General features: G+C 42.1%; 2 protein-coding genes and 1 long non-coding RNA gene across 5 annotated transcripts in view; 1 reads left to right on the top strand and 2 right to left on the bottom strand.

Moving 5' to 3' along the window:
• The window catches only part of LOC128874152 (rab11 family-interacting protein 1), a 15,121-nt gene extending 1,118 nt beyond the window's left edge, over window positions 1–14,003 (bottom strand). Inside the window, exons 1-9 of one of the 3 annotated variants that reach the window (XM_054118579.1) lie at window positions 13,861–14,003; window positions 12,871–13,417; window positions 12,665–12,766; window positions 7,922–9,353; window positions 3,986–4,024; window positions 2,188–2,434; window positions 806–1,184; window positions 296–576; window positions 1–203 (exon numbers count right to left, since the gene is read on the bottom strand). The exon at window positions 1–203 is cut by the window's left edge and continues 296 nt beyond it. In XM_054118579.1, coding sequence (XP_053974554.1) covers window positions 1–203; window positions 296–576; window positions 806–1,184; window positions 2,188–2,434; window positions 3,986–4,024; window positions 7,922–7,952 — 1,180 coding nt within the window. In that variant the 5' untranslated portion in view covers window positions 7,953–9,353; window positions 12,665–12,766; window positions 12,871–13,417; window positions 13,861–14,003. Of the gene's footprint in view, window positions 204–295; window positions 577–805; window positions 1,185–2,187; window positions 2,435–3,985; window positions 4,025–7,921; window positions 9,354–11,021; window positions 11,323–12,664; window positions 12,767–12,870; window positions 13,418–13,860 lie in introns of those variants that run through there. The other 2 variants (XM_054118580.1, XM_054118581.1) reach the window with 2 other exon arrangements.
• On the top strand, window positions 11,477–22,536 carry LOC128874155 (Na(+)/H(+) exchange regulatory cofactor NHE-RF1). Its single transcript, XM_054118586.1, has 2 exons — window positions 11,477–12,277; window positions 19,490–22,536. The coding sequence occupies exons 1-2, from the start codon at window positions 11,849–11,851 to the stop codon at window positions 19,826–19,828; spliced, it is 768 nt and encodes a 255-aa protein (XP_053974561.1). The 5' UTR covers window positions 11,477–11,848; the 3' UTR covers window positions 19,829–22,536.
• On the bottom strand, window positions 16,074–24,594 carry LOC128874156 (uncharacterized). The gene is made up of 5 exons (XR_008456585.1): window positions 23,637–24,594; window positions 22,826–23,274; window positions 22,538–22,716; window positions 16,483–16,651; window positions 16,074–16,338 (listed from the first exon to the last, which is right to left on the bottom strand). It is a non-coding gene; the product is annotated as an uncharacterized LOC128874156 (long non-coding RNA).

Below are 24,594 nucleotides of genomic sequence, written 5' to 3'. Positions count from 1 at the left end.
CCTCCTTGGCATTCTTTTCCTTGTTCGACGCAGGTTTCTCATCCTTCGTCTGCGTCTGAACAATTTCCCGCGGTGCTGGCGTCGGCGGCTCTGGCGCCTCTTGGAATCTTAACGCCAACGAAGGCGAACTTGCAGGCGAAGGTTTGCGATGATTATCCTTTGGCTCGTCAATCACGACCTTTGGGATCGGCTTGCTCTCCCATCTGAAAAATCGTTCGATGTACAAAATAAATGGTATTGAAAATCTCTGCTACAAGTTTTACATCTAGTTTTGGCATGTTATAAAAATGCTCACCTCCTGACGTTACTAGGTGTTTGCTTTCCGTAAAGCTTCAGACCCCATTCATCTTCTTTCATGCTACTAAGCTTCGATAAAGACGTGGTGGAAGAGCTCATGGAGAATCGGGGTGGTTTGCTCGGCGCAGTATTTACTGGCGCTGGTGGTGAATGATGCGTGTCATTGGAATGATTGCCGGAAGAGACGCTGGACGCTACCGAGCCCACGCTGTTGCTGTTGCCACCGAGTACAGGAGCGTTAAGGGACGACGCAGAGCTCTTGTGCGACAAATCATCGAACTGAAGAAATGCAATGTTAGTTACAGCGATCCTAGAAAAATGTCTTCTTCTATATTTGAATAAAGTTTGAAGTCGAAAGTAGATGATCCAGCTAGCCTACCAACCATGAATTTTAACTCACCGTAAATTCCAAAATTCATAAATTGATCTTTTGGTTCTTGATTCTCAAGACAATAGTAAATTAAGTTAGCAGTATTTTTGTCTCTAGTAATAGCAATTCATGTAATACCGTAAATTCGTCTTCGTCCTCGCTGATGACGCCAGGATCGGCCTCGCCCGGTTGCTGCCGAGTGATTTTGAAGTTGTGCTCTTCCTTTTCGTCCAGATTGTCCACCTTTTCGAGATTGTGTTTACTTTTCCCTTTCACGCGATTCCCGATGGACTTGGCCAACTTCTTCAAGCCTTTGCGCTTCTCCAAGCTTCCAATGCTGAGGAGGCTTCCGCCGATCGAATGGGCGGCGTTGGATAGTTGACCGAGGGAACTTTTGTGACGCTCCTTGCGGCTCAAATCGGTCAGGCTGCCAGCTTTTACGATGAAACCGATCTTCACTTCGAGCTCGCCTCTCTCCTTCGTATTCTCCTTGCCTGGCTTGTGTCCAAGGGTGTACCTAACATACGATTCGAAATTGATGTACAATGTACATTTTACGTAGAGGAAGAGGACATGATTCCGAGACATGAACAGTGGGATATGCATGGGAACTTTCTTCCAGGAGATATTCCCTTTCTCTCTCCTCATTTAGTTATAGTGCGCAATGGAGACGGTAATCGTACGGCAGACATTTATCTGAAGATTGTTACAACTTTCCAAAACACCATGTGTGGATACTATCATAACCATTTACTTTCATAGCCTCTATACCTACATCGCACAACCTGAGAAGCAATCGAATTGGGAATCGGGATTTTACAGCTAAAAATCATCGATTGTTTGTTCATAAAAGTACTATAATTTCTGTTTCAAAACTTGGTTTATTCTAATCACTTTATCTTAGAGATCCCTACTTCACGTGCATCGAAATACCAGGGTACCCGGGTACGCACATTGACTTGAACATTTATTTTAACTAATAAATAAAGTATTACAAATTACACTAAAAAATGTAGTCTGTTATATTTATTCTTCTTATGTTTATATCTTTTTTATTTATTCGTTTTATTGCTTGTCAATATTTTCAAAATTAATAAGGATCATCATTTTACGTAGAATAAAAGCCCTTTTTTTACATAAAAGTTTGTATATAAACCTATGTAATTCGATACTGTAGCCGTATAATTCGATGTATGCGTACCCGTGTATTTCGATGCACGCGTACGTACCCGGCTACCCGTGTATTAAAAATACCCGTGTTCTTAATTCCTTAATACACGGTACACGTGTTCCGTGTACTTTAATACCCGTTCAAAACCGTGATCTCTACTTTATCTACATCACGTTCAGAAATCGTTCAATGAAATTTTGTATCGCTGAAGATAGATACTTTAAAACGCCGGTAACAATCATTTAGGAGAACCTACATCTTAGGCGAAAAATGTTCTGAAATAGGTGCCGTATTTTCAGGCTTCTTAGGTGTACGTAACCCGTTGAAAATAACGATCCTAACCACGTACCATCTATTCTTGGGTCTCTCGTAAACGTCAAAGGTAGACAGTGGTATACTGATGGTGCCGAGGAACTGGTCGATGCCCAGGAAATCACGATGAAGGGCCGTCAGTACTATTTCCGCGGTGTTCCCTTGCTCTGGGATAGTTAATTCGCATTCCTCGTGCCATTCCACGTCCTTCGATGCCTTCTCCTTCACGGACGTTTGATACTTCTCCTTACCGAGGGCGATCGTCACGAAACAGTCGTTGGTTTCTGCGTTTATTAGGTTTAAGTGACTTAACGTAGGTGGAGGTAGACGGTCAACCGTAAGGTCGGGACTAACGAGCTGTATAACTGGAATTAAATCTCGCGAGAGACCGTCGTGATCCATTGTATACTTATTGTCAGCATAAATCACAATGGCGGAGTCCACGACCTCTGCAAGGTTCGCGTCCGTTGGTCCAAAGTAATCTCTATCGATTCCAGAATAGTTTAAATATTTCTACTTGAACTGATGTTATAAATTATCGAATATAAAGGTACAGAATTCATTTCTACGCCATATTTGGACCAAAGTAGAATCTTCGGTGAATAATCTTCAGAGTGTAAGCAAAACATTAACTCTTTGGGGCACGGTGGGATTAAAAGTGTCCCACCTTTTTGATGGACGGTAATGCATGGTGGGACATTTTTAATCCCACCTTTTCGAAATTTTGCAATAGCTGCATGTGTATAGGTTTATATTTCGTCTTATTTACGTAAAGCAGTTGGTAATATATTCATCCAATGTTACAAATGTATGCACTTATGTTGGCAACTTTCAACATGCTAATACCGGTTCAACAATTGTTGTAAGCGGAAGGTTTATTACGATAATATTTCTTTCCTGGTTTTATGTGAAAAATCGTAGAGGTAAGTTAATTTATATAAAAATTAATTCTATATAAACACGCGAAGTGTTTTATAATAAAAACTAAAGATTAAATTTGTTTGCAAATGACGAAAGTATCGTGGGATTTTATTCGTCCCACCATGCAACTTGGGGAATAATACAAAAAAAAAAAAAGAAACATATTTTTATTTATCATGTTTTAATATTCTTAAAACTATAAATGTGATTTGAATATAGTGTAGGTAATTTTTGACTCTTCAGCTTCGAAATGCAACGAACAAATCCATAACAATTTTGTTTGATTTAAAACGCAATAAAATTCCTGTGCCGCAAAGAGTTAATCTACCGAAATAGGTGTCGCAATTACACGCCCTTTTTGAATAAATCAAATAAAATTTGTAAACGCTTGTTGCTACGTTCAGCGTTGGACTCGAAGGAACGGTAGCCTCAGGAATATTCCCAAGCGCAAAAGTCGTGAGACCATGTTTACGCGACGGAGTAAAAAAAGAAGAAAACAAAGAAGAAAGAAAGAGAGTCCAAATTCAAAGGTCGAGACGTTTATTACAACTAATAACATGGATCTACAAGCATCGTCTTCGTTTCTCTGTTACGTTCCCCTTTGTTCTAAATATATTCGAATTACTTAACGACGCGTGACTCGCGCTTGCAATTCGATGGATTACGTTTGTTACTTTTGTTGCGCTACTTTTCGTTACGTGTGCCCCAGTATTTTTTTGCTCGTTCCGCGAAATTCGACTCGCGTGTACGGTAGGAACGAAGCAATAATTACGAACACGTCGTGAAACGCGGGCCCGATTTCCATTGTTTTGAAATTTGACTCGCTTCGATGAGCGGATCGACACGAGCAAGGACGTCTGTCGCGCCTAATAGGTAAACCTTGCATTATGGAATATGGCGACGCCGGTACTTACTATGTTTTCCTTTGGTCAATAAGTTTCTGGCTCTTTGAACTGCGAACAAAGAAGAAAAAAGATCTCGTTAGTCGTTAGCAAAAAAAAAAAAAAAAAGAAAACGATTATCGATCAACCGATGCCTAATGGCCACAGACTTCCTGTGCGACGCGCAACACTATCCGGTTGTTTCATTCATCGTTACGTTCATTTGAATTCATAATACGGTTTAGACATGACAAAGCAATAAACGCGTAAACAAGTAACGGTAGCATTCGCGATAGAAGCGAAATGTAACGACAGAAAAGAAGATAAACAGATGTAGGCGTAACCGCGGATCGATCTTTCGTGTTCGTCGTGTGAAATATTGGGTTGTCTGAAAAGTCCATGCCGATTTTTAATAAGCGGTACAGGTCTGAATATATCGGAATGGTTGAAAACAAATAACATGTGGATATCCCCTTAAAAAGTGGAAAAATTGTGAATTACAAATAATATACAAATATATATATACTGTATATCAAAATTCAAACGTGTCTTTGAATGTTTCTTAAAAATTGCCACGAACCTTCTGGACAACCCAGTACAACAATAATGCGATCCGATCGAACCGTGAAGCCTAAAGATACAAATTAAGATAAACCACGGGTAAATTCCGACAAGTTATTAAGATCATGAATTCACGGTGTTTATTTTTTCCCTGTGTATATGCATAGAAGAAGTTTCTCTTTCTCCCGAGAGCTGCTTTCAGAAATTTAGGATAATGTTTTGTAAAACGGCGTCATGGCTGGCGAACATAATCACCCGCCTTCCTATCGCGGTAAAAGCGTTGAACGTATCGGTTCCCGCCCATTATTCGTTGGAATTCTAACCACTAAACCATGCTTCTACCGCATTGTTGGTTCGTTATTTTCGACCACCTTCCACGATAGTACTTTTTACTCGAGGAATTCTATGCTCAACACGTTCCCAACCGATCACGAATAAACGTGTAACAACGATACAGAATTCATTAACAATCCGTACGGAGAATGAGCGAACAGTTTATTCGCCATATTAACCCGTTTGCGTTATTAGACAGACAGTCTCATTTATTAGGTTGTCCAAAAAGTTTCTTTCGTGAGTTGCATTCAATTATTTTCTGTGGCAGTGTTTATATAAATAGACGATCTAATTTCTTAGACATTGATGCTGTAACAGCAACGGAGCGAAATGAATTGTACACAATTTTGTAAAGTAACACAAAACATAAAATATTGCGTATGAATTAATTATTAATAAAACGAAAGAAACTTTTCGGACAACCTAATACATGAAAAGATATTAAATCTGTAATTTAATTGAATCTCTTCAATAGACATACAGAGTACGAATACTTATAAGATTGATTCTATGCGTGCGCATTTGTTTGGCGTTATATAAAGTATTTTGTTTATCACAAAAAAAAAAGAAAGAAAGTACATATATATCTTATCGCGTCGTGCAAAATAGAAAATTTAGCTGGAATTGGAAAAATTGAAGCCAAGCCACGTTATTAATATACCGTAGCACCGACACACCGTGTTCTATTTAATGTACCGTCTCGTACGTGTTGCACTCTATATTCTGAATGACACGAGTTACTTCCGCGAGTCTTTGTGAGAAAAATATCAGCCGTTCGCAGTACCGTTTCTTCTTCGACGAGCCTCGTGAATTATCGTTTGTAATTATGCTCGTCTTCGCACGCGAGAACATTGTTTAGCAATTGAAAACACACAGGAATATTTTTCCCCGGTTCGTATTAATTGATTCTTTCATTAGAATAGTATGCACAGCGGCGTATTATACTTCCACGGGGCCTCGCGGCAAAATGGAATTTTTAAGCCCCGTTACCACACATTTTTAAACTCGATCTTGTTTTGCCGAGACTAAAGGGCAAAGAAATTACACAAACAAACAAACGTCACGAATCCTATACGTTGATTTCATTTCTCTGGCAACAAGAGGATTATATACAGTGGGCGTAGAAAGTATTCGTACACCGATCAATTTCCCAAAACACTTTTGTGTGAAATTGTAGTTCCTCAACTTCTTTTTTTATAATAAATAAGTATAAGTATCAATAAGTATTCGTACGATTCTTATGACGAACCATTTACAGTAGATTTTTAAAGTCAATCCACGCTGAGAAATGCGAGGAACGCGACGAACTGCGATCGTTCCTAGACTCGCGCGAGGTGTATCGTTTTTTTTTCTTTTTATTCCACCGATTTCTCGTTGAATAAAGTCTAGTCGTTAGATGGGAAAATCGGCTCTCTCGCTGCATTCTTCCACGACTCGATCAGTCCAGGTGCGAAGCACTCGCGTCGGCTGCAGCCAAATACCGTTTCCATGGAGAAGAACATTCTTAACGGTTCGGGACTGCAGCTAACAGGGCGATTAAGTCGTAATACTTTTCCGCGGCAAAATGTATAGAGACTTGTGGCGAGTCGGAACCGTTTTATTAATGACTTCTAGAAGTGAGAAATAAATTTGGTATTTAAGAATGGGAGCATTCGTGAAACTAAAGATTCTTTAAAGGTCCTTTCGGCCCCCAATTTGGAAAACGCTCGTCTCGAGAGTAACAGAACCGAAACGGTAAAAAGTTTCCATTCGTTCTCGCGGGAAGAAGAATGTTGGAGGAGGATAAAATGGAGGATAAAATAAGGATAAGGGGGATAAAATGTTGAAAATCGAGGAGGGAAATGTACGTTGGAAAACGGTTAATGGATCTCTGTGAGGGGAGAGAGGGGCTTGGCGTGCAACAGGATACTAAATTGAAAGGTTCCAGGGGACATCGTTACGAGCCTGAGCAGAGGACCCGTGCACACAAACGGAAAGGGGGACATCAGCTGCTGTACACATGCTTTCACACGCTACCTATTTTGCATGGAAACGAAAGCGTTAAGGACTTGTCACTCGACATTCGAGCACGCTAACGTCTAGAATTGCTAGGAATTAACCCTACGGAATGTTGCAAATTGAGAGATAAAACCAGAGATGGGCAAAACCCTAAGACTTCAGATTTACTCGAAGCCTAGGGTTTCGCCCATCACTGGATAAAACGAAGATTGGTACTTTAACAATTTAATACAAAGGCACAAAATTCATTTCTACGTCTGATATGTGGGACAGAAGGTGTAAAAGTAACGTTTTTTACAAACTCAAACGTGGAAAACCGGGCGAAATTTATCGCGCAAAACATGCAAAGGAATCTTCAGCGGTTGAGTCATGTCGTATCTGGGGCGTAGAGGATCGCGCGCGTTTTAAATACACTGTCCTTCTTGGCGCGTCTCGGAGGCGTCGCGAAACCAAACTACGACGCGAATGTAGAAGAATTCGCATCTTCCCAGCGATCAGGAACGCGCAAATTCGCGTCCCGTTCGTGTACCAGCGCGATGAAAATGCTCGCACGCGAATGCATAGATCGCTATCTCTCGCCTCTCGATTCAAGCGACGTTCGTGCTCGGATAGTATTCGTATTTTCACCCAATCTGTCTATAGCGTTATCGGGAGGCTGCTTTTCGACACGATGGAAGTTTCCTTCTACTGTTCGCTACTCCCAACCATTGCGTCGGTAAAAGTAACCCCCTGAGACAAATCGTAGCGCTCGTGTGGCGATCCAAATCGACCGCTCGGAGGTAGATACTGTCTGTCATGACGATCGAGGTCGCTCGAACACGGCACGCGTCATTCGCAACGTAAAAATCGTTGGCGAACGAAGGAGACAACGCACCGACGACGGCATTCTTTCGCTAAATAAGTTTCTAGAAAGGCGTAACGAGATTGCGAGGTTTCGATCGCCTACATTCGACGAACGAATACGTAACCTAGCTTTAATCGGTTTACGGTACATCTGCTCGGTTCGAATCACCTGCGCGCCAACCGACGTTTCCGTACGTCGCGTTTACAATTCGGGGGGCACCTTTTCACGCTTACCTGTCACTTGGACGTGCGTCGGGCTCCACATTTTCGTCGATTAGGTCACAGGCGTTCGGTTACAAATATTCATCTGTTGTTCCTCTTGCGACGTACCGATCTACGTGACGACGGGTGCCGCGACGCCGGGCGTTGGCATTACGCGTTTGCGGTTTCCACTGTTTTACACGTTACAGAATCGAGCCACGCCGACGATAAAATACTCACACGGTACGATACATGAACGAGAACTATACCTCGGTGCTGTTCGAACAACCGCTACGTCTACCTCGCGCATCGCGCACCATTACGGTGACTACTGCGCGTCCGACCTCGCGCAACCACCACGCTTACTCCCCAGGGACGAGCCACGCAATTCGATAGCCCCGCGTTAAATATTTTTTTTTTTTACAATGAAATTAATTCGCAGGCTACGTTAGTTTTTACTAGGATGACAGATAGCAAACTATCGGCAATGTAAAACACCGTTCAACGTAATTCACCAAATTTTCTTTTCTTGGTTGCGGTATATTTCAAATCTTTGCACAATCCCTTATATTTGATCTTTACACTCGCTTATTTTAAATGAAAGTTACCTCGTCGTGACTTTCGAAGAAAACACGCGACAAGCGTATTTGCACTTAGGCGAAATATACGAAGTTTGCGGAGAATAATATAGACGTTGAACGATGCGACGGCACGCTGTATAATCATTGCGATTCGTCATCGGTAAGATAGAAGGATACACGGATAGAAATTCAACGACCGAGTGTGTGTACACAACACGTAGAATTATGTGGATAATATCTGCGCATACAATATTTAATGGTAATTAATTTACCATGCCTATAATTCTTCCTAATAATTTAAAGGCGAGCTACCTTTTCTTAGAAACGTAAAAGGTTGCGTGAATATTTTCTGTCGCAAATATATATATGTATTGGGTTGTCCGGAAAGTTCATGCCTATTTTTAAGAAAAATTCAAATGCATATTTGAATTTCGATACATATTTATTGAATTATATATGTACCATTCTGTTCCACAATTTGTCCACTTTTTAAGGTATGTCCACATTTTATTTGTTTTCAACCATTCTGATATATTCAGATCCTGTACCTCCTACTAAAAATCGGCATGGACTTTCTAGACAACTCGATACATTGCATTTAGTTTTAAATAACCGGCGAGTAATTGCATCTTCATGTGTCGTCGGTTTCTGTAACATAATCGATTTTCTATCAGCGTGATTACGTTGGAAATGACTCGTTGATTCGTACGCAATAATTCTTTTGTTTACTCGTTCGTAGAGCACACCATGATTGTTGAGAAGTTTCTCGTATTGTGTGTCATTTGAAATTAATTTTACATGGTTGGACATTGTTTCTCCGCTTTCATCGTTCCGGCAAGCGTAGTGCATTTTTCTGCTGAAGAGACAAAGCGACGTACCGTGTCCTGAAAAAAATGTAACGGAGATGAATATATTGGTAAAGAATTCCAAGTTTCAAATAAAACAGTCGCCGCTGCAATGTATGCAAACGTTTACGTGGCTTAGGTTTGTCGAAAGAGCGGAAACGCTGTAGCTGATAGCTGCATGATTGAATGCACGCGTTGCCATAATCACGGTACATTGGTATTCTTACGATTTCATAATGACATAATGTTAATGCAGGACTGATTCGTAAATCATAGATGCGCATCGTCGATTGCTAGAGCTATGCGCACGTGGCACGTATGGAAATTGCTTCATAAATTTTATTGATGGCACATACGAGTTGCTACGATTATAATAATACTTCGTCGAATATCAGTTTTTTATCATTCACTAAAAAAAAACGCTTATCAAGATAGAAATACGTTGTTTCACGAATGTCGGGAAATTCTTTGAATCACAGGTTGTACTATTTTCCATTTGTTTTATCGCAGATTTGTCACAGTATTATTATCGCGCAATTTTACCTTTCTTTATCGCGATAAGCGCAGTTGTTTGTTACGATAGCGCTACGACGTCTGTTTCATTACGTGTTCTCGATCGTAAGCCATGCATTTTTCGTCCCGATCACAATAGCAATTTACGTGATATCGCGTGCATGGAACTTTATTTCCTTATCGATGACTATTTTGCATAAATTAATTTGCATCGATATTATCATCGATTCGTATATTACCATGTGAAATCATAATTCAGAACAATTTTTTATTAAAAATGAATACCAGAAATTCTATAAAATTCTCTGCACGTTACCTTCTAGTATGAATTTCCATTTCTTTAAACGCGACATCTTATCGCCGACACGATATCCTATCTCTGTTTGAAAATGAACCGCAAAGGCTATTTTCATTCGCAGTAAGAGGCCGACGTGCATACTTCGGTTCTATACAACTGCACATACGCGTACACCATGAATATATGTACGCACACAGTGCACACATGGTTTGTAGGTAATGAAAAGGATATTTGACGGGTAATAAAAGTCAGTCAATAAAACAGTGTAAGGTGTTTTCTTACAAGTATTCGACGACGAACAGAACGTGTAATCATCCGTTTTCCGGACCCATTCTCGATAGTTTAAAGTCATGCATTGTCTGTTTCACGTATTGTCATGATTTTCTGCTGCAAGAAGCATGACCACGCTGCCTGATTCATTCCATTTGCGCTAACGCGTTCATGATTCACCAAACTCGCGTCGCGCAACAGGTGTCTAGCTCTTCTGTTCTTTCATAAACTAAGGATGGCCAGTGACAGCGTATGCAACAATAAAATAATATTTTCGCGTTACAATAACGACATATTTTTTAGTAGCGAAAAGAGGAGTTTATTTACATTAGTCTTTGACGGAAATCACCTTTCTCGCAAACCCGTCGTATTCAAATATTTTTCAAATTGTTTTCAGTTTTATGATTCGTCGACAGGTGGTGCTGGACTGATACCATGTGGGGATATTTTTCGGACTTACCGATAGAGGGCTATGAAAAGGAACCATTCTCAAATGTGCTACAACAGCACACAATTTTATAGATAAACGATCCTTAATTATTAATTCTATCAGTAACAGAAAGATATCACGTTCACATATTTCCGTATCCAAGGCACAGGCTTCGCGATAGTAGTATAAAACTCACTGATGTATACAACTAGCAGATGCCAAGCGGAGTTCAGATTCGTATTATCGTTCCTTCCGTTCTCCAAATATCGTCGCTATAGTGACGCAAACGATAACAGCAAATTCATTGCATCTTCACGAAACAAGCAGAGTAGGGTGTAGGCGGCATTCTCCTTCATTCTGGTCAATTCACCTTGCCCCACCGCTTCATAGTTTCAATTATTCCGACTCTCTTCCTCCTTGTGCTTGATCCTTTAGTTTCCGTCCGAAGTCGTCGACAGAGTCTCGCATGAATTCCTTCGGCGTTTTGCGTCTAGGAACGTATCGCTTCGGAGATCGAGGCATACCTGAGGATTCGTGATATTTCCAAGGATTTCAGCTGGAGGTGGCTGCTCGATCGCGGCCATTGGTGCACGTGACGCCTCGCGTACGCGTGAACCAAGCTTAAAGTTTCCAATCCCCCATGCTCGTCGTATTCACCGATCCACGACGATTCACGGCGGTGCGTATACCGCCAGTCGAATAATCGCCTCGTGGCAGGTGAGGACGAAAATCGGCGAGGCCGTGCCAGTCGTCTAGTCAGCCAGCGAGCCCGTCGCATGAGGCACGGACGGACCGTAAGGCCGCGCCTCGATCGTCGATTCTCCGCTGAAAATCTCCTCGTTACCGATCGTAGTGCGCGACACAGCGTGCGTGTGCGAGCTTTCTCGTAGCCATCCGCGTGTAGCACGGCGCGTGTTATTATCTTTTACTTCGTTTTCGTTCGGGTAGTCGTCCTATCTCTGCTTCTGCTCGCGGTCAGTTTCCGTTTCGTTCAGCGCGCTACGCTACAAGGGTCGGTGAGACATGTCTTCCCTGAAGGGTGATAAGGTGCCGTCCGCGCGGCTTTGCCATATCGTCAAATGGGACGATTTCGACGGTTACGGATTCAATTTGCACGCGGAGAAAGGAAAGAACGGCCAGTATATCGGCAAAGTGGACGACGGTTCGCCGAGTCAGGCGGCTGGTCTGCGACAAGGCGACCGAATCGTGGAGGTTAACGAGATCAACATCGCGAACGAGACGCACAAGCAGGTGGTCGAACGCATAAAGGCCTTCGCCAATGAGACGAAACTCCTGGTTGTCGACCAGGAGGCCGACGAATATTTCAAGGCCAACAACATCATTATCAAGGGTACCATGGCGAACATCAAGGTAATCAAGACCCCGGAGAAGAATCCCAACAGTGTCGACCAAGATGAGGAGCTCAACGATAGCAACGCATCCATCGACGAGGTGCGTATCTTACTGCGTATCTACTTACTACCGCGAATTCCCCAAATTCCTCGAATTACGATTCGCAAAGTGCTAAACGTTGCGTGAAAATCCTAGCAGAGTCGTATAAAGTCCGATCATCGAATGTCCACCTGTTGCTTCAAGCTATTCGTTTCAACCGCTGACAGAGAGCGATAGCTCGTAACACTTGCTTGATAGTGTATAGACCTTGCCCACGCGCCTATTATTCTTCACTTTCGAAGGTATTTCAAGAAATGATATGTATCGTGTAAGAACCGACGATAAAAAATGTATTTTAATGCTTTTAAGAACCGCATAATCTTCTCGAATGTATTATTTAATACAATTGTCAACGAAGCGATTAACTTGTATCATGTTTGCGATTACCTTTAGATCTTGAGGCACGTGTCACGTCAATTCTATCGGTGCGGTAAGTCAAGATTTCTGCTCGGTTAACGCATCTCTGTTTCTCGTCCATTCCTGATTTTTCTAGAAAATTGTTATCGTTAGTCAGTTAGATTAAAAATCGATTTCAGTATTTATTTTTCTACCAGAATGGAGTGTTCTCACATCCGCCAATTCAAGACTCATACCTTACGCGTGTCGAGGAGGATAATTATCGCACAAGATTCTTTTGGACTTATCGCTCTTGCTGTGATTCATCTCAACATCGTAACGTCGTGAACGGTCGTTGTTTCTTGATCCAGGAAAAATGACGATCGTTTTTATATACATATTTAGCGATAACCGTGCGTTGTCGAACTGCCTGCGGCTTCAACATCTGTGTTTACCCCAGTTGGGTGGCAGAGCCGAGGAGAAAAAAAATTAGCGCGCCATACGGAGACCAGCGGCCTCAAAGCTAGCAAACGATCGAACAAATACGTAGAAACGGAGAGTTTGGATTTTTTTTCTCTTTCACTCTGACGAAAGGACTCTGTTACGTTGCGTGAGATGTGGGATTCGGATGATGCGCGCAGCGCCGTTGGCGCAAAAAATCTTCTTAACCCTGAGAAAGCTCATTTATCGAGCGTCGGTTCTTGTTCGATGACTCGCACGAAACACGAACCCTCGACAGCCGTGAGAAGGCTGTCGACGTCGAAGATCCTGTTTAGACCAGCGATGGGCAAAATCTACCTGAAACTAATACGTAAACATGTCACGGAAAATTGCGATGGAATAACGAGGAATTCGGTTCTTTATATTGCGTTTAAAGCTATCGTTATGAAACTGAGCACGAGAAAAAAGAAAATGTTATTTGTTCCAGTTTAATAGTTCGTTCTTATCGGTAAATGACTCGAGTGACGCATAGTGGTTTCGTGTGTATTGCAGAGTTTCAATTGAAAATTGAAACATGTACCGGAACATCTGAATATTAATTTCGAAAATTATTTCTCGAAACCGAGTAATTTAATTATACGTAAAAACTGAAAACTGTCGCCGGTTCAGACAAGATAGATACGAGAGTGCAATCGCTCTCGTATGTAAAAATAGACGGTCGCAGAGTTCGAAGCTTTTGTATACTGTCGCTAAACGTTTCTCCATATGTATTGTATAACTTGGTGGAAAAATGAACGATACAATACCGTGCACACACTTGTCTCGCCGGAACGAGACGCCACGAAACGATAAGGCTCGTAGGACTTCTTGATATCATTATCGCAGCCTCCGCGAATTCTCGTTTTTCTCGCGACGGTTCTATTTCATCCTCCGTTGGTATCGTCTGTTGTTTTTGCTGGAATTACATTTTCGTCTTTTCATGGAAACATTGCATATTGTTTTTGTTTTGTTTCGCTTATCTAATCACAGGTGTAAATTAAATGATAGCTTCGCAATTAGTATTATCTCTCTTAATCGGAAAGTGTTTCATAGAAGACTAGACAAATTTCTTATGTAGATAACAATTTCGAATGATTAATCAAAAAGATGTGCAACTTCTGACTCGCTCGGAATCAAAATTACCAATCTGAATCAAGAAAGATCGTAGCTCTTAAAGTAAAGTCAACTGCTTGGGTACATTTCCTCAAGGTCAAAACGCGATTCAACAATTTTGCTTCCTCCAGAATGACACTTTATTTATGGACTTCTTGCGCGATTATTTGGTCGAAGGTAAGCGATCGCGATCATCGAATGACTCATTCCTCGGGCTCGTAAACGATAAGATAGGTATAGAAGTGACGCAAGGATTCGTTTCGTTCCTCCTCAAATTTACAAATGCTTGGTTTGCCGAAGTAATAACAAATTACTTGGTTTACGATATCAGTCGTAACGTTTTCAAAACTCGGGGTTTGAATAAAAGGAGACCTTGAATGGACTCCCTAACTCGGTTATCAGGTGAAATGGCTTGCATTCTTATACGCGACGTAAACCATTCTCGGATGTAACAATTACGGCGTTAATCGTCGGAAGTTCCTCTTTTGTAGAACCAGCGCGTCACTGGCCTTAATTCGCGTTTCATGGGATTCGCGTTCAATCGTCTTTCCATGATGCACGCCAGCTCCCACGAGTCCGATCGTGCGAGTTTATCTCGCGATCGAAGATTCGTCCTCCGTCGATACGATTCGCCGGATTTCCGGTGATTTTTGCGGCGCAAAGTTACGTAAACTCCACGTTGCACCGCGCTTACGCGGTCGAAGACGCATCGTGACACACGTTACGTGTTTACCTACAATTTACTCACGAAAATCTGCATGCGGACACGAAATACGTAAAGATTGTTTGACGACAGAGGTTTCAGGTATTTCAAACAGACGAGTAATCTATACGGATTCTTATTTCTTTATAATTTCGATATACATTTAGTCACTGCAAGGCGTGTCGACGTTCTTAACTCCCACCACTGAAATACCCTTCCTATGTCTAAATTTGTTAATGATGCATTCGTCAATTGGCAAATAGGACTAATTTAAAATGATATCGAAAGCTGTACGAGCAATTTCGTGTATAGATTACACGACCGTGTGGCGTTATTGAAAAATTCGATAAATTAAAAACCATCGAACCTTTCAAAGCCTTCAAAGCATGTGTAAATTTCATTCTCAAACTTTCAATCTTCAAACTCTCTCTCACTTATTTCGTTAATGTGCGCAGTTTTTCGAGATAACCTAATTTGACGAGGATTGTTAGAAACACCTTTAGACGTCGCCGAGTTTGAGATAAGACTTGGGCAATCGACCGAGTTACGCCTGAGCAGACCTCGCCACACAGAATTCGTGAACGGAATGGTCGGTTGAGCTATGCGACGCGAAAGAGATCTCCACGGTCGGTTCCTTGAGCGTTAATTAAGAACATTGAAATGAAGTAATCCTTGGTAACTTTAAAAAAAAAAATGCTGGATATCCTAGGCGTGTGCTCGATCACACGTGCCGGTGTATAATTGATCGCCTCTCTACAGGATAGTCAATTTCCTGCCACCGTTTTCTATTGCGCAATCTATCAACTGCGTACGGCATGCACAGCGCCGGCAAGAACGAGAGGGAAAACTGTTTGCTTGAAGCGGAACGTGCAAACGATCTTTCGTGATTTTTTTGTTGGCGTTACGTTAGTACGTACGCACGAAATGTCGTTGTTCGACTGCTGGAATTTTCCTCAAAGTATTAAGAAACAGCGTGAACGAATGGTTACATACGTAGTACTTGAGCTTGGACTTCATCAAAACGAGATAGGACCTTCCTAAGTCACGAAAGCCTTACGGAGGTTTCGATTTGTCCATTAACACGTTGATTGCCAGGCTAATACTCTTGAAAATTTCTGCTGTGTTTAAATTTTGTTTACAGGATACTGGAAACTACATAATCAAACATTTATTGTGGTATTTATTTTCGCGTCGTTATCGAAATTCAAGAATTTCATTAAAATTCGTTTTCTTTGATACTCACCTTTTGGAATCAATTTTTTGAGCTCTTCAGTGAAAAGCTCTGTCACCCATATATGGGTGACGTGGCGAACAACGTGTTAAGCAAAATTGCGACCTCCATATATTTTAAACAAAGGAATACCTCTACGACTCCAGTAAATTTTCAGCACCTTCCCATCGTTCTTAAAGTGGAAACTTTGTAAGAATTCTGAAATTCAAAGGTTTGCCAGCGTAAAGCATTGTTAGTAAAATAGGTGGACTCTTTAGAGAGTCTTTTTCATCGCGTGTGGCTTATTGGGAGGTTAACGATGTCACGGCAAAGTCGGTGAAATCCGTCGATGTAACCACTAACCTTAAAAGTCCGTTATCCGCTCTTATTCGATTTCCGTGTCTTCGGGTTGAAGCGTTTTTTCGAAGAAAGCGTGCCAAAAAGACACTGTCGCGTCCACGGCTGAATACCTATGCAGATAACGGGGATCCCCCTCCTGGAAGGAATCGGGCCGGCCAATGCATCGTGTTCCCTGTTTGAGAATGTGTAATTAAATCCATGTTCGCATGTCTAAATTTATATCAGAATTTAATATGATAAAAAATAGCTATGTCTAACTTATTGTAACGTCTTAACTTTTTCATCGGTATATCTCTTAATACATCAAAATCAAAATAAATCGCAATCAATAATGGAGTCATCCACCTTGTTATCTTTTCCCTATGTACCGTGTCCTATTTCGTTTTCACCCAAACTTCAAGCCAACACTTTCAACAAAGATAATCCGAGTCAAAGTGCGTTGAATCAAAGATGACCGTAACGGTAACGCGCTATCTGTTACATATCCTTGCGCTTGACGGAGCTAATTAATCGTTTACGATCGGTATAGACGAAGACGTTTCTCCAAGAAAATCGATAACGATCGCGGCCGATTTGTCGATTCCCCGTTTCCAGTTGCGGAGATAACGATTCCTCAACCTGCACGTTGAGACTTCATCGTCACTGGAAGATAATTGAATTGCGGGGTAGCAGTGACGGTGCTGCAATGCCGTGACACAGATTCTGTACATTTTATAGAGAGGCTACGCGTCGTCTTGACGCGTAAACACCATCTTTGCATGCGACTCCTGCCTCTTTCGGTGTCAGGCATTTATCGATGACAGCGTTATTGCTTGCGCGTGTCCAGTATCGCATACAGTGCTCAACCAAGGCAGCGACGCATCGCTTTGGATATAAACGATTACAATACACACACATGATTAATATTAAACAGAAGAATTTAACCACCGATACGTGCATTTACTTGTTTTTAGAAGGATTTAGTAGGGAGAAACTTTCCTTCGGCGCGATGGAAGGAAAATTTTCATCAAATAAATTTATGGATCGTCAAAAAGGATGCAACTTGCTCCGAAAGTCCAATCGGAAGACACTTTCTTTCGAACAATATTATCGGTTGTATCTGGCCAGTACGTGCGGTATACGTCGTTTCTCCGGCTCCATAGCGATTTCGTTTTCGAGGTAATCAAACGTACATCCGCCGCGGGCGTGGAAATATTTCGTTACGAGCGCGTTTTAAATTGTAAACGGAAAAAATACCGCGGAGAAAATGAGTTTCGTTTTTTTTTTATTCCGGGGGTCGATCAGGTCGAATGGAGAGGACAGCCGACTAACATTATTTCGAAGAGATTTAAACGGTCTGTGGCTCAAAACCGGTTTACCGTCGGAGCTTGTCTCTATTCGATGGAATTCCTTTAAGTACCGTTCGGAATATTGCATCAGGATCCCAAGGTCGTTTATGAGTTTCTTCCACGAATTACGTGTTTTGTTTTCAACCTGTGAATTGTGTTATTATTTTTCTTATTCGGTGTTTATCAGCTCCGACTGTTTCCATTGGCGTTCTTCTGCGTTGACATGATCGCTCACTCTTTTTCAAGCCTGATTCGTGGGAATAATGACGAAACGGTGCTTCCAGGCATAAATAAGACAGGTTGTATGACGGATATTTTCAACAATTTTTTGATCAATTTCACACGTCTTCAAATGCGTGCGTATTTATGAACGAGATCGTGATCGGTATCATTTGATTCGAGCGATGTGTCGAAAATCAGCTTCCATCTTCGAGCTGCACGAATTTATAAACCGCCTATTCGTGTTTGTTCGTTACCAACATGGAGAGAACTGCGCGACGTAACGTCTACTAATGACCACGTCCACGCTTTTACTTTCTATCTGCGATCGTTAAAGCGAAATACTTGGCATTGTGTAACAAAAAATTGAGATTTCTCGCTCGACCGCGCCGTCAATGTCCACCTTGTTGTTTCTCGGTCTCCTGACATTTCGGTCTCCAGAGATTTGAAGTGGATCGCTAAAAAAAAATTCGTCGTGCTGTTATCAGAAATGGAATTTATTCGTGACGCTTATTCAATTGAACCTCGTGCCTACATAATTCAAGTAGCGCTTAAACAGTCGTTTATCCCTTAGGTATCATTCGACATTATTATGTAGACACGAACTGTGCTCATTTCTGGCTGCAGTCGAAATCTAGTTCTCGATTTCGAGTTCGCTCAGAAGCGCATGTTTGGGTAAAAAGTAGCGCGCCGCGCGATCGGCCTTGATACGTGACGCGAGTTTCTTATATCGTTCTTGTCCCTTTCTAACGAGCTACGCCGATATCTTTGTTCGGCAATTATACGAAGAGTTGGTGAAATCAACCGGCGATAAACGTCCTTGTAATGAATGAAATTATTGTAGGTCGTCGCGCGAGTAATGCACGGCAACTGCGTCGCTAGAACCAACGCAATTCTTACGGTATGCGTCAGGGTTGGGCAACGATAGCTTTTGTAATATATTCGTTATTTTGTATAAATTACAATTGCACTTTTGCAAATGCACCGATTCACGCGAGGAGAAAATCTTACAATGGAATGCCAGAGGTCAGGAAACCTGAAGGGGGTAGTCTTCTAGTCAGTTCACGATGAAGATCATTCGTATTACATTTAATTCTCATTATCTTCGTTAAAAATAAATTATGTGTACTCTCTAAATATAAATGAACATGTGTGCGATTCCCTGCGAAAAAATTCCTTATGGATTTAAAAAGAAAAAATTCAAAAGACCGCGTAGATTTGGAGTTCCCTTTTAACCTCTCGAGGGACGAATGAATGTTGTTTGTCTCCGATCGAATGCACGCAAGCAAAAGCAATGTTGATCTCTAAATCAATTTTAACATACAAATATGATGTTTCGCTTCAAGAGGTTAAACTTGCTCCGTAAGACTTCTGCTCGAGTCAGTAAAATCAACCTCCACTTTTTATTTCACGTTTAAAGATTCGCGGATGATGATCTGAAAATGTTGTTCATTTTTTTTCAGAACATGCAGAAATCGAACGATGCATCGCAGAACAGCGAGAGCAGCACGGTATCGGCAGGTGCGACGAGGACGTCGACGAGGAGCGAGAACGAGAGCGAATGCGAGGAGTCGGGTCGAGAGAATGGGAACGGTATTAGGAACGAAACGACGACGGCGTCCATGGGTCACGTGCATGGCACCGGGAACGGTAGCGTCGGTGGCAACGAGCCACGGCAGGGCTTAAACCTGAAGATGAGCGCCAAGGAGCTCAGGGCTCAGCTCGCAGCGCGCAAGAAATACGATCCGAAGAAGGAGTCGATCGGTTTCAAGGACAAGTTCGACATCGTGCAAAAGTTATAACCGACGTTGTCCACCTTCGTTTTCGACGATCCTATCGGCTATACTCTGATCGCGGTGCTCCGTCTTGTCCCTCGATACCGGTAACCGATATCGTTCTCCACGATCTTCCACGATGTCTTGAGTGGCAAATCGATTCACCATTTTTTTGTTGCCGTTTCTTTTTTGTTCTTGTCGAGCCGTACCGATACTTCACTGTGGCGTTTCGAGGAACTTCCTATTCTCCGGAAGTACCACTCGGTCGCTCCGAAATCGGTTTCTGTACAGAAACCGCGAACGATATACGAATACGATCATCGCGGACTGCCAACGAAAACGTGACTCTTTCAACACGTTTGCGACGGATCGAACGATGAAAATTCTTCCTTGAATTAGACTACAACCTTGACTTCGGTATCGGGAAGGTGTAACCACGTGTTTGCCGATGTTTAGATCGAGAGCGAGATTGACTCGCGACTTCTAACGCGAAAAACTTGGGAATAGCATTTAGAGTTCCTACCTCCGCTCAAAAATCGTTGCAGAGACGCGTCGTTTCGTTGCTAGACAATTTCACTCTTGCGAAACTCGACAATTGGCGATTGTGTGTACACCCTTCCGACACCGAGTAAACCGAGTTGTCCCGCTACCAACAAGAACGGAGTTTGCGCGGTCCAAGGACGATCACGGCGACGCGGGAGAAAGTGTAACGTTGCCACCGCGCGCCGCGTTGTCGCGTCGTTGTTAATTTCTGTTATCCGTTATCAAATTCAGGACACGCGTCGTTCCCCTATGTATCGCACGACGCGCGCACCGCGTCGTGTAACAAACAGTTTCGTCCGTTCGCCTTGGATCGCGATCCAACGAAATCGTTAACGCGCGAGCGAGCGAGAGGATCCTCGAGGATGGCCCGGTACACCTGCGTCGACTTATCGAGATTCGAATCCGTTACGTAATTTAAGGAATGTAACATCACCGGGCGGGAACGCGACACAATAGTGGGAAGAATCGCGCGAGTTTCCACGTTCGTCTCCGGAGTCGCAGGACTCACAGAAAACATTAGAGACTGTCTCGTACCCGATGTTGCTAAATATTACGACAACCCGTTGTGCAATGTTCAATTATCGTCGTCGTGATCCTTTTGCGTTGTGCCTCGTACCGCGTGCTAATACCTCGAGACTATTTGTTTTGCCGTTTTCGTTCGATACATATACGACTATGCCAGCGTTGGGCGAAACGTAATGATTAATGGTACGATTCGCCATAGTAATCGTGATTAATGATTAACGAAACGTTAATCGTTGCCCATTTCTGGTATTAGTATGCATGTAGTTTCAGGATAATTACTTCGACCACGGTAAATTAAATACGGCGCGTCGTAACGAGCGGAAGTCAAACGAAAAGTGTTGCTACGTTATCATTGTTGTAATCAGTTGCTGTGAAAAATAGCTACTCGTCCCGTAGGTACTCCGAGAAACGAATCACGTCACGATTTTTCTATATTTCATAAAGCTAAATTCACTTCGCGTAATTCTCGTCGCGCATCTCGCCGATATATTGCATTTATTACACGATCGATAAGTTGACTTCACGATACCACCTTTCGCATTCGTCAAGGACGTAACACGAATATTGATACACGATTCCTGGAAACTTTACAGTAGTTACGTACACGGAGCCATCCCACGGTTAAAATACGATTTCTTCGTATCGCTGGAGCTACGTTTTATACAACTCGTCTATTGTCCGAGATAATTAGGATCGATACGATCGTCAGGCTCTTTCGTAACTTGAGCAAACGCTGTTTTCCACTTGAAATACGATAAGATGCTTTTTTTTTTGATTTTAATCATTTCCTGTGCACGCCAGAGTTGCATCGCTTTGGTTTCGTATAAATTGTACGCGTGTACGGAGAGACCTCTTTTTAAAATTTTACGTTCATCAGCGATCAGGAGAGTTTTGTTAAATTCCGTTTAATCGGGGACTTTGCGTATCGGGATCTAAAGCATTGCATTCCTTTTATCGCGCACCGAATGTCGAACGAACCGAACTTGGCTCGTAGATCTACGCAAACCGATCGGCTGGATCGAGTTCGATCAAGGTGAACGATCGAGTGGTTCGAAGGTCGTTCATCGTGATCTATTGGCTCTCGCTTCGCGCGGAGTGTGTTGTGTAAATTCTTTGATATATATATATATTTTTTTTTTTATTTTTATCGCAAATACTTTTGTGTGGTCTGATGCATAACAGTACCCGCTTCTGTACATATTAGATCTTCGTGCGTCAAGGTCGGTGCAACGATCGGAAGAAACGATCAAAACGTCGTTTAAGTACGCAGGAATGCCGTAACGACTTGTCTCAAGTAAAAATTAATATCGACAGGTGCCGATAAATCATGCGTTCAACGTCGGTTCGCGGTATTTCTGTCCCGGCTAAAAATGAAATTGACGCACCGTTAATCAATTTTACCTGTCAAAACACCGCGGGGTACGCGTGCCTGAAAACGAGAGAAGTGTTTCGCCGTGCGAATCATTGCACCGGTTCCTTAAAATGTATATAAACATCCTGCGTAAGGTCCAAATACACACGTTGTTACGATTATTGCACACACGTCCAATGTTATTTGTAAGAGTTTAACTTTAAGCATTACGTTTGGCGAAAAGACGACTTAACTGTACGTTATTCGTCAAATTACGTTAACCACGTACATCTGTGTATAAATATTGTTGTACGTACTCGTGTTTGTTGCCTTTATTTCTCGTCACCTCGTTAAACAGGAGCCAGTATGACGAAGTATGCTCAAGCATTCAACAGGTCGGATGAACGAAGTTCTTTTTTTAGGTTGAGGGAAATTCCTGTCGTCTCGGTTTAGACTTCTATAGTTTTGTATAGTTGAATATAAGGTGGAGAGAGTCCTTGAACATTCAAAACTTGTTAATCAGAACTAACAACAAGAGTAAGTAAACAAGATAATCGTGCAGAGCCGGTAAATTTGGAACTATTTACTGAAACTATTTAGCTTACCTCGGGTTTATATTTATTTCGCGAGAATTTTTAAAGTAGAGTCGGTTAGGAACAGCTCTTACGGTGAGAACAGGAACTACAACTCCGCCATCGAGTAAGTGGCGCCGCATAGCAGCATTTAGTCGTCCCTAATTTATCGATCGAGAGCAGAGTTCATACAAAAATCGAAACATAAATTAATTTAAACGGTTTAACCTTCAACATCAGGTGGTTTGAGATAACGTGCTGATTATTCATTCTAAAATTCGATTCGAATGTTACTTAACCTTGTTAATCGTTTGCGATGCCTGTTTCAGATTCTTTACGCTGCTATTACTACATCAAATATGTTGTCCCTTTATGGATTATCAAAGTTGATGTACGATTTACAATTACATTTCGTTTATAAATCCTTTAGAATGGTAGAGATTGGCGTGAAGCAGGGGCAGACAGAATTTTGACTCATTTCCCTATTCCCCAAAAGAAACAGAACGTACTTACTTATAAAAGTTGTATTATATCAGAACAGGGTGTAGGGCACCTAACCTAATATTCAATCGAACAATTACGTAGGTAAGATTCGTACAATACGAATTACAATTTCATCTTTTTATTTGAATTCTAATTGTAACTCGTTCCATATAAATTTGAATCATTCCCTAGTGAACAAGTGAAAGTCTAACCGTGCAATCGAATAAAATCTTATCTATCTTTGAAAACGGTAGATGTCAATGGCGTATTTTTGTACACGTCAATTGGCGATAACGTGCGTAAACAGTGAAAGAAAAAAAGCGTCGCGAAACGGGCGAGAGCTTCGATCATAATAACTTACCAGTAAATTAACAGCGTCGAGGTGGATCGTATAGGGCGTCGTGATGAAAAAAAAAGCGAACGAGGAGACCGCCAAAAAGATTAGTTTCCAACTGTAGGTGAAAGCAAGATGGCGCGATGTGCTTGCGATCGGCGCGAGCGAGAGAGAGCGAGAGGCGGACATATATGGTCGCGGGGTCCGAGAAGCTCTCAGGTTACGCCGACGGCGCTAACCGTTTTCACGATGATGCTCTCGCTCTCCTTGTTTCGTCGTTCCATCCTTTTCTTTCTCGTGCATCCGCGTATCCTTTCTCCTTCTCGATTCTCGACTGTCCTTTTTCCCTCGAGCGACCGTCTCCTTTGCTCGCACGCGCGCGACTATCTTCGCGTCTTCGTCGCGCCACGACCAAAAATATCGGCGATCGTGTAGCCGTGGGTGAGAAGGAGAGGGGACGACTGTCGCGTCGTTCGCGCGACGAAGACGGAAAACAGAACCGCGACGCGTCTTCGCGGATGCTGCAAGAGAGGGGACGAGGTTCTCGTTATTTCGAGATTATCGGGGATTGCCTGCTTTTTGGAATCGTGCCGATCGTCTCAACCACTCTCGATATCGAGTCGGATTCCCAATTTCGCGACTTACCGTAAGCCAGTGCTTCTCAACATATTTTACGTCCCTAAATTTTAAGAAGAGGTATATTCGTACGCCACGATTTTTCAAATAGCGAAGATTATGTTAATATTTGAAAACTCTAATAATTTGTTGTGCTTAATCTATTGTTGTTGTTTTTTTTTGCAGCACACTCACATTCTAATCAGGACGCAGGCTTGGCTGTGAATGGAAATGTCCCACCATTAGAAAGAACCGTTAAAGGATAACCATTTATCATTAACATGGAAATGAGTAGACTGCGGATTTTATGCGTTTACAATTGGTATAATAAAGTAGTTATTTCATTCTGTATAAGGGCGCATACCTTTCT

The sequence above is a fragment of the Hylaeus volcanicus genome, chromosome 3, assembly GCF_026283585.1.
Source record: "Hylaeus volcanicus isolate JK05 chromosome 3, UHH_iyHylVolc1.0_haploid, whole genome shotgun sequence".
NCBI classification, from domain to species: Eukaryota; Metazoa; Arthropoda; class Insecta; order Hymenoptera; family Colletidae; genus Hylaeus; species Hylaeus volcanicus.
The sequence above is the reverse complement of the archived record's forward strand: the minus strand, read 5'-3'. Positions and strand labels throughout refer to the sequence as shown.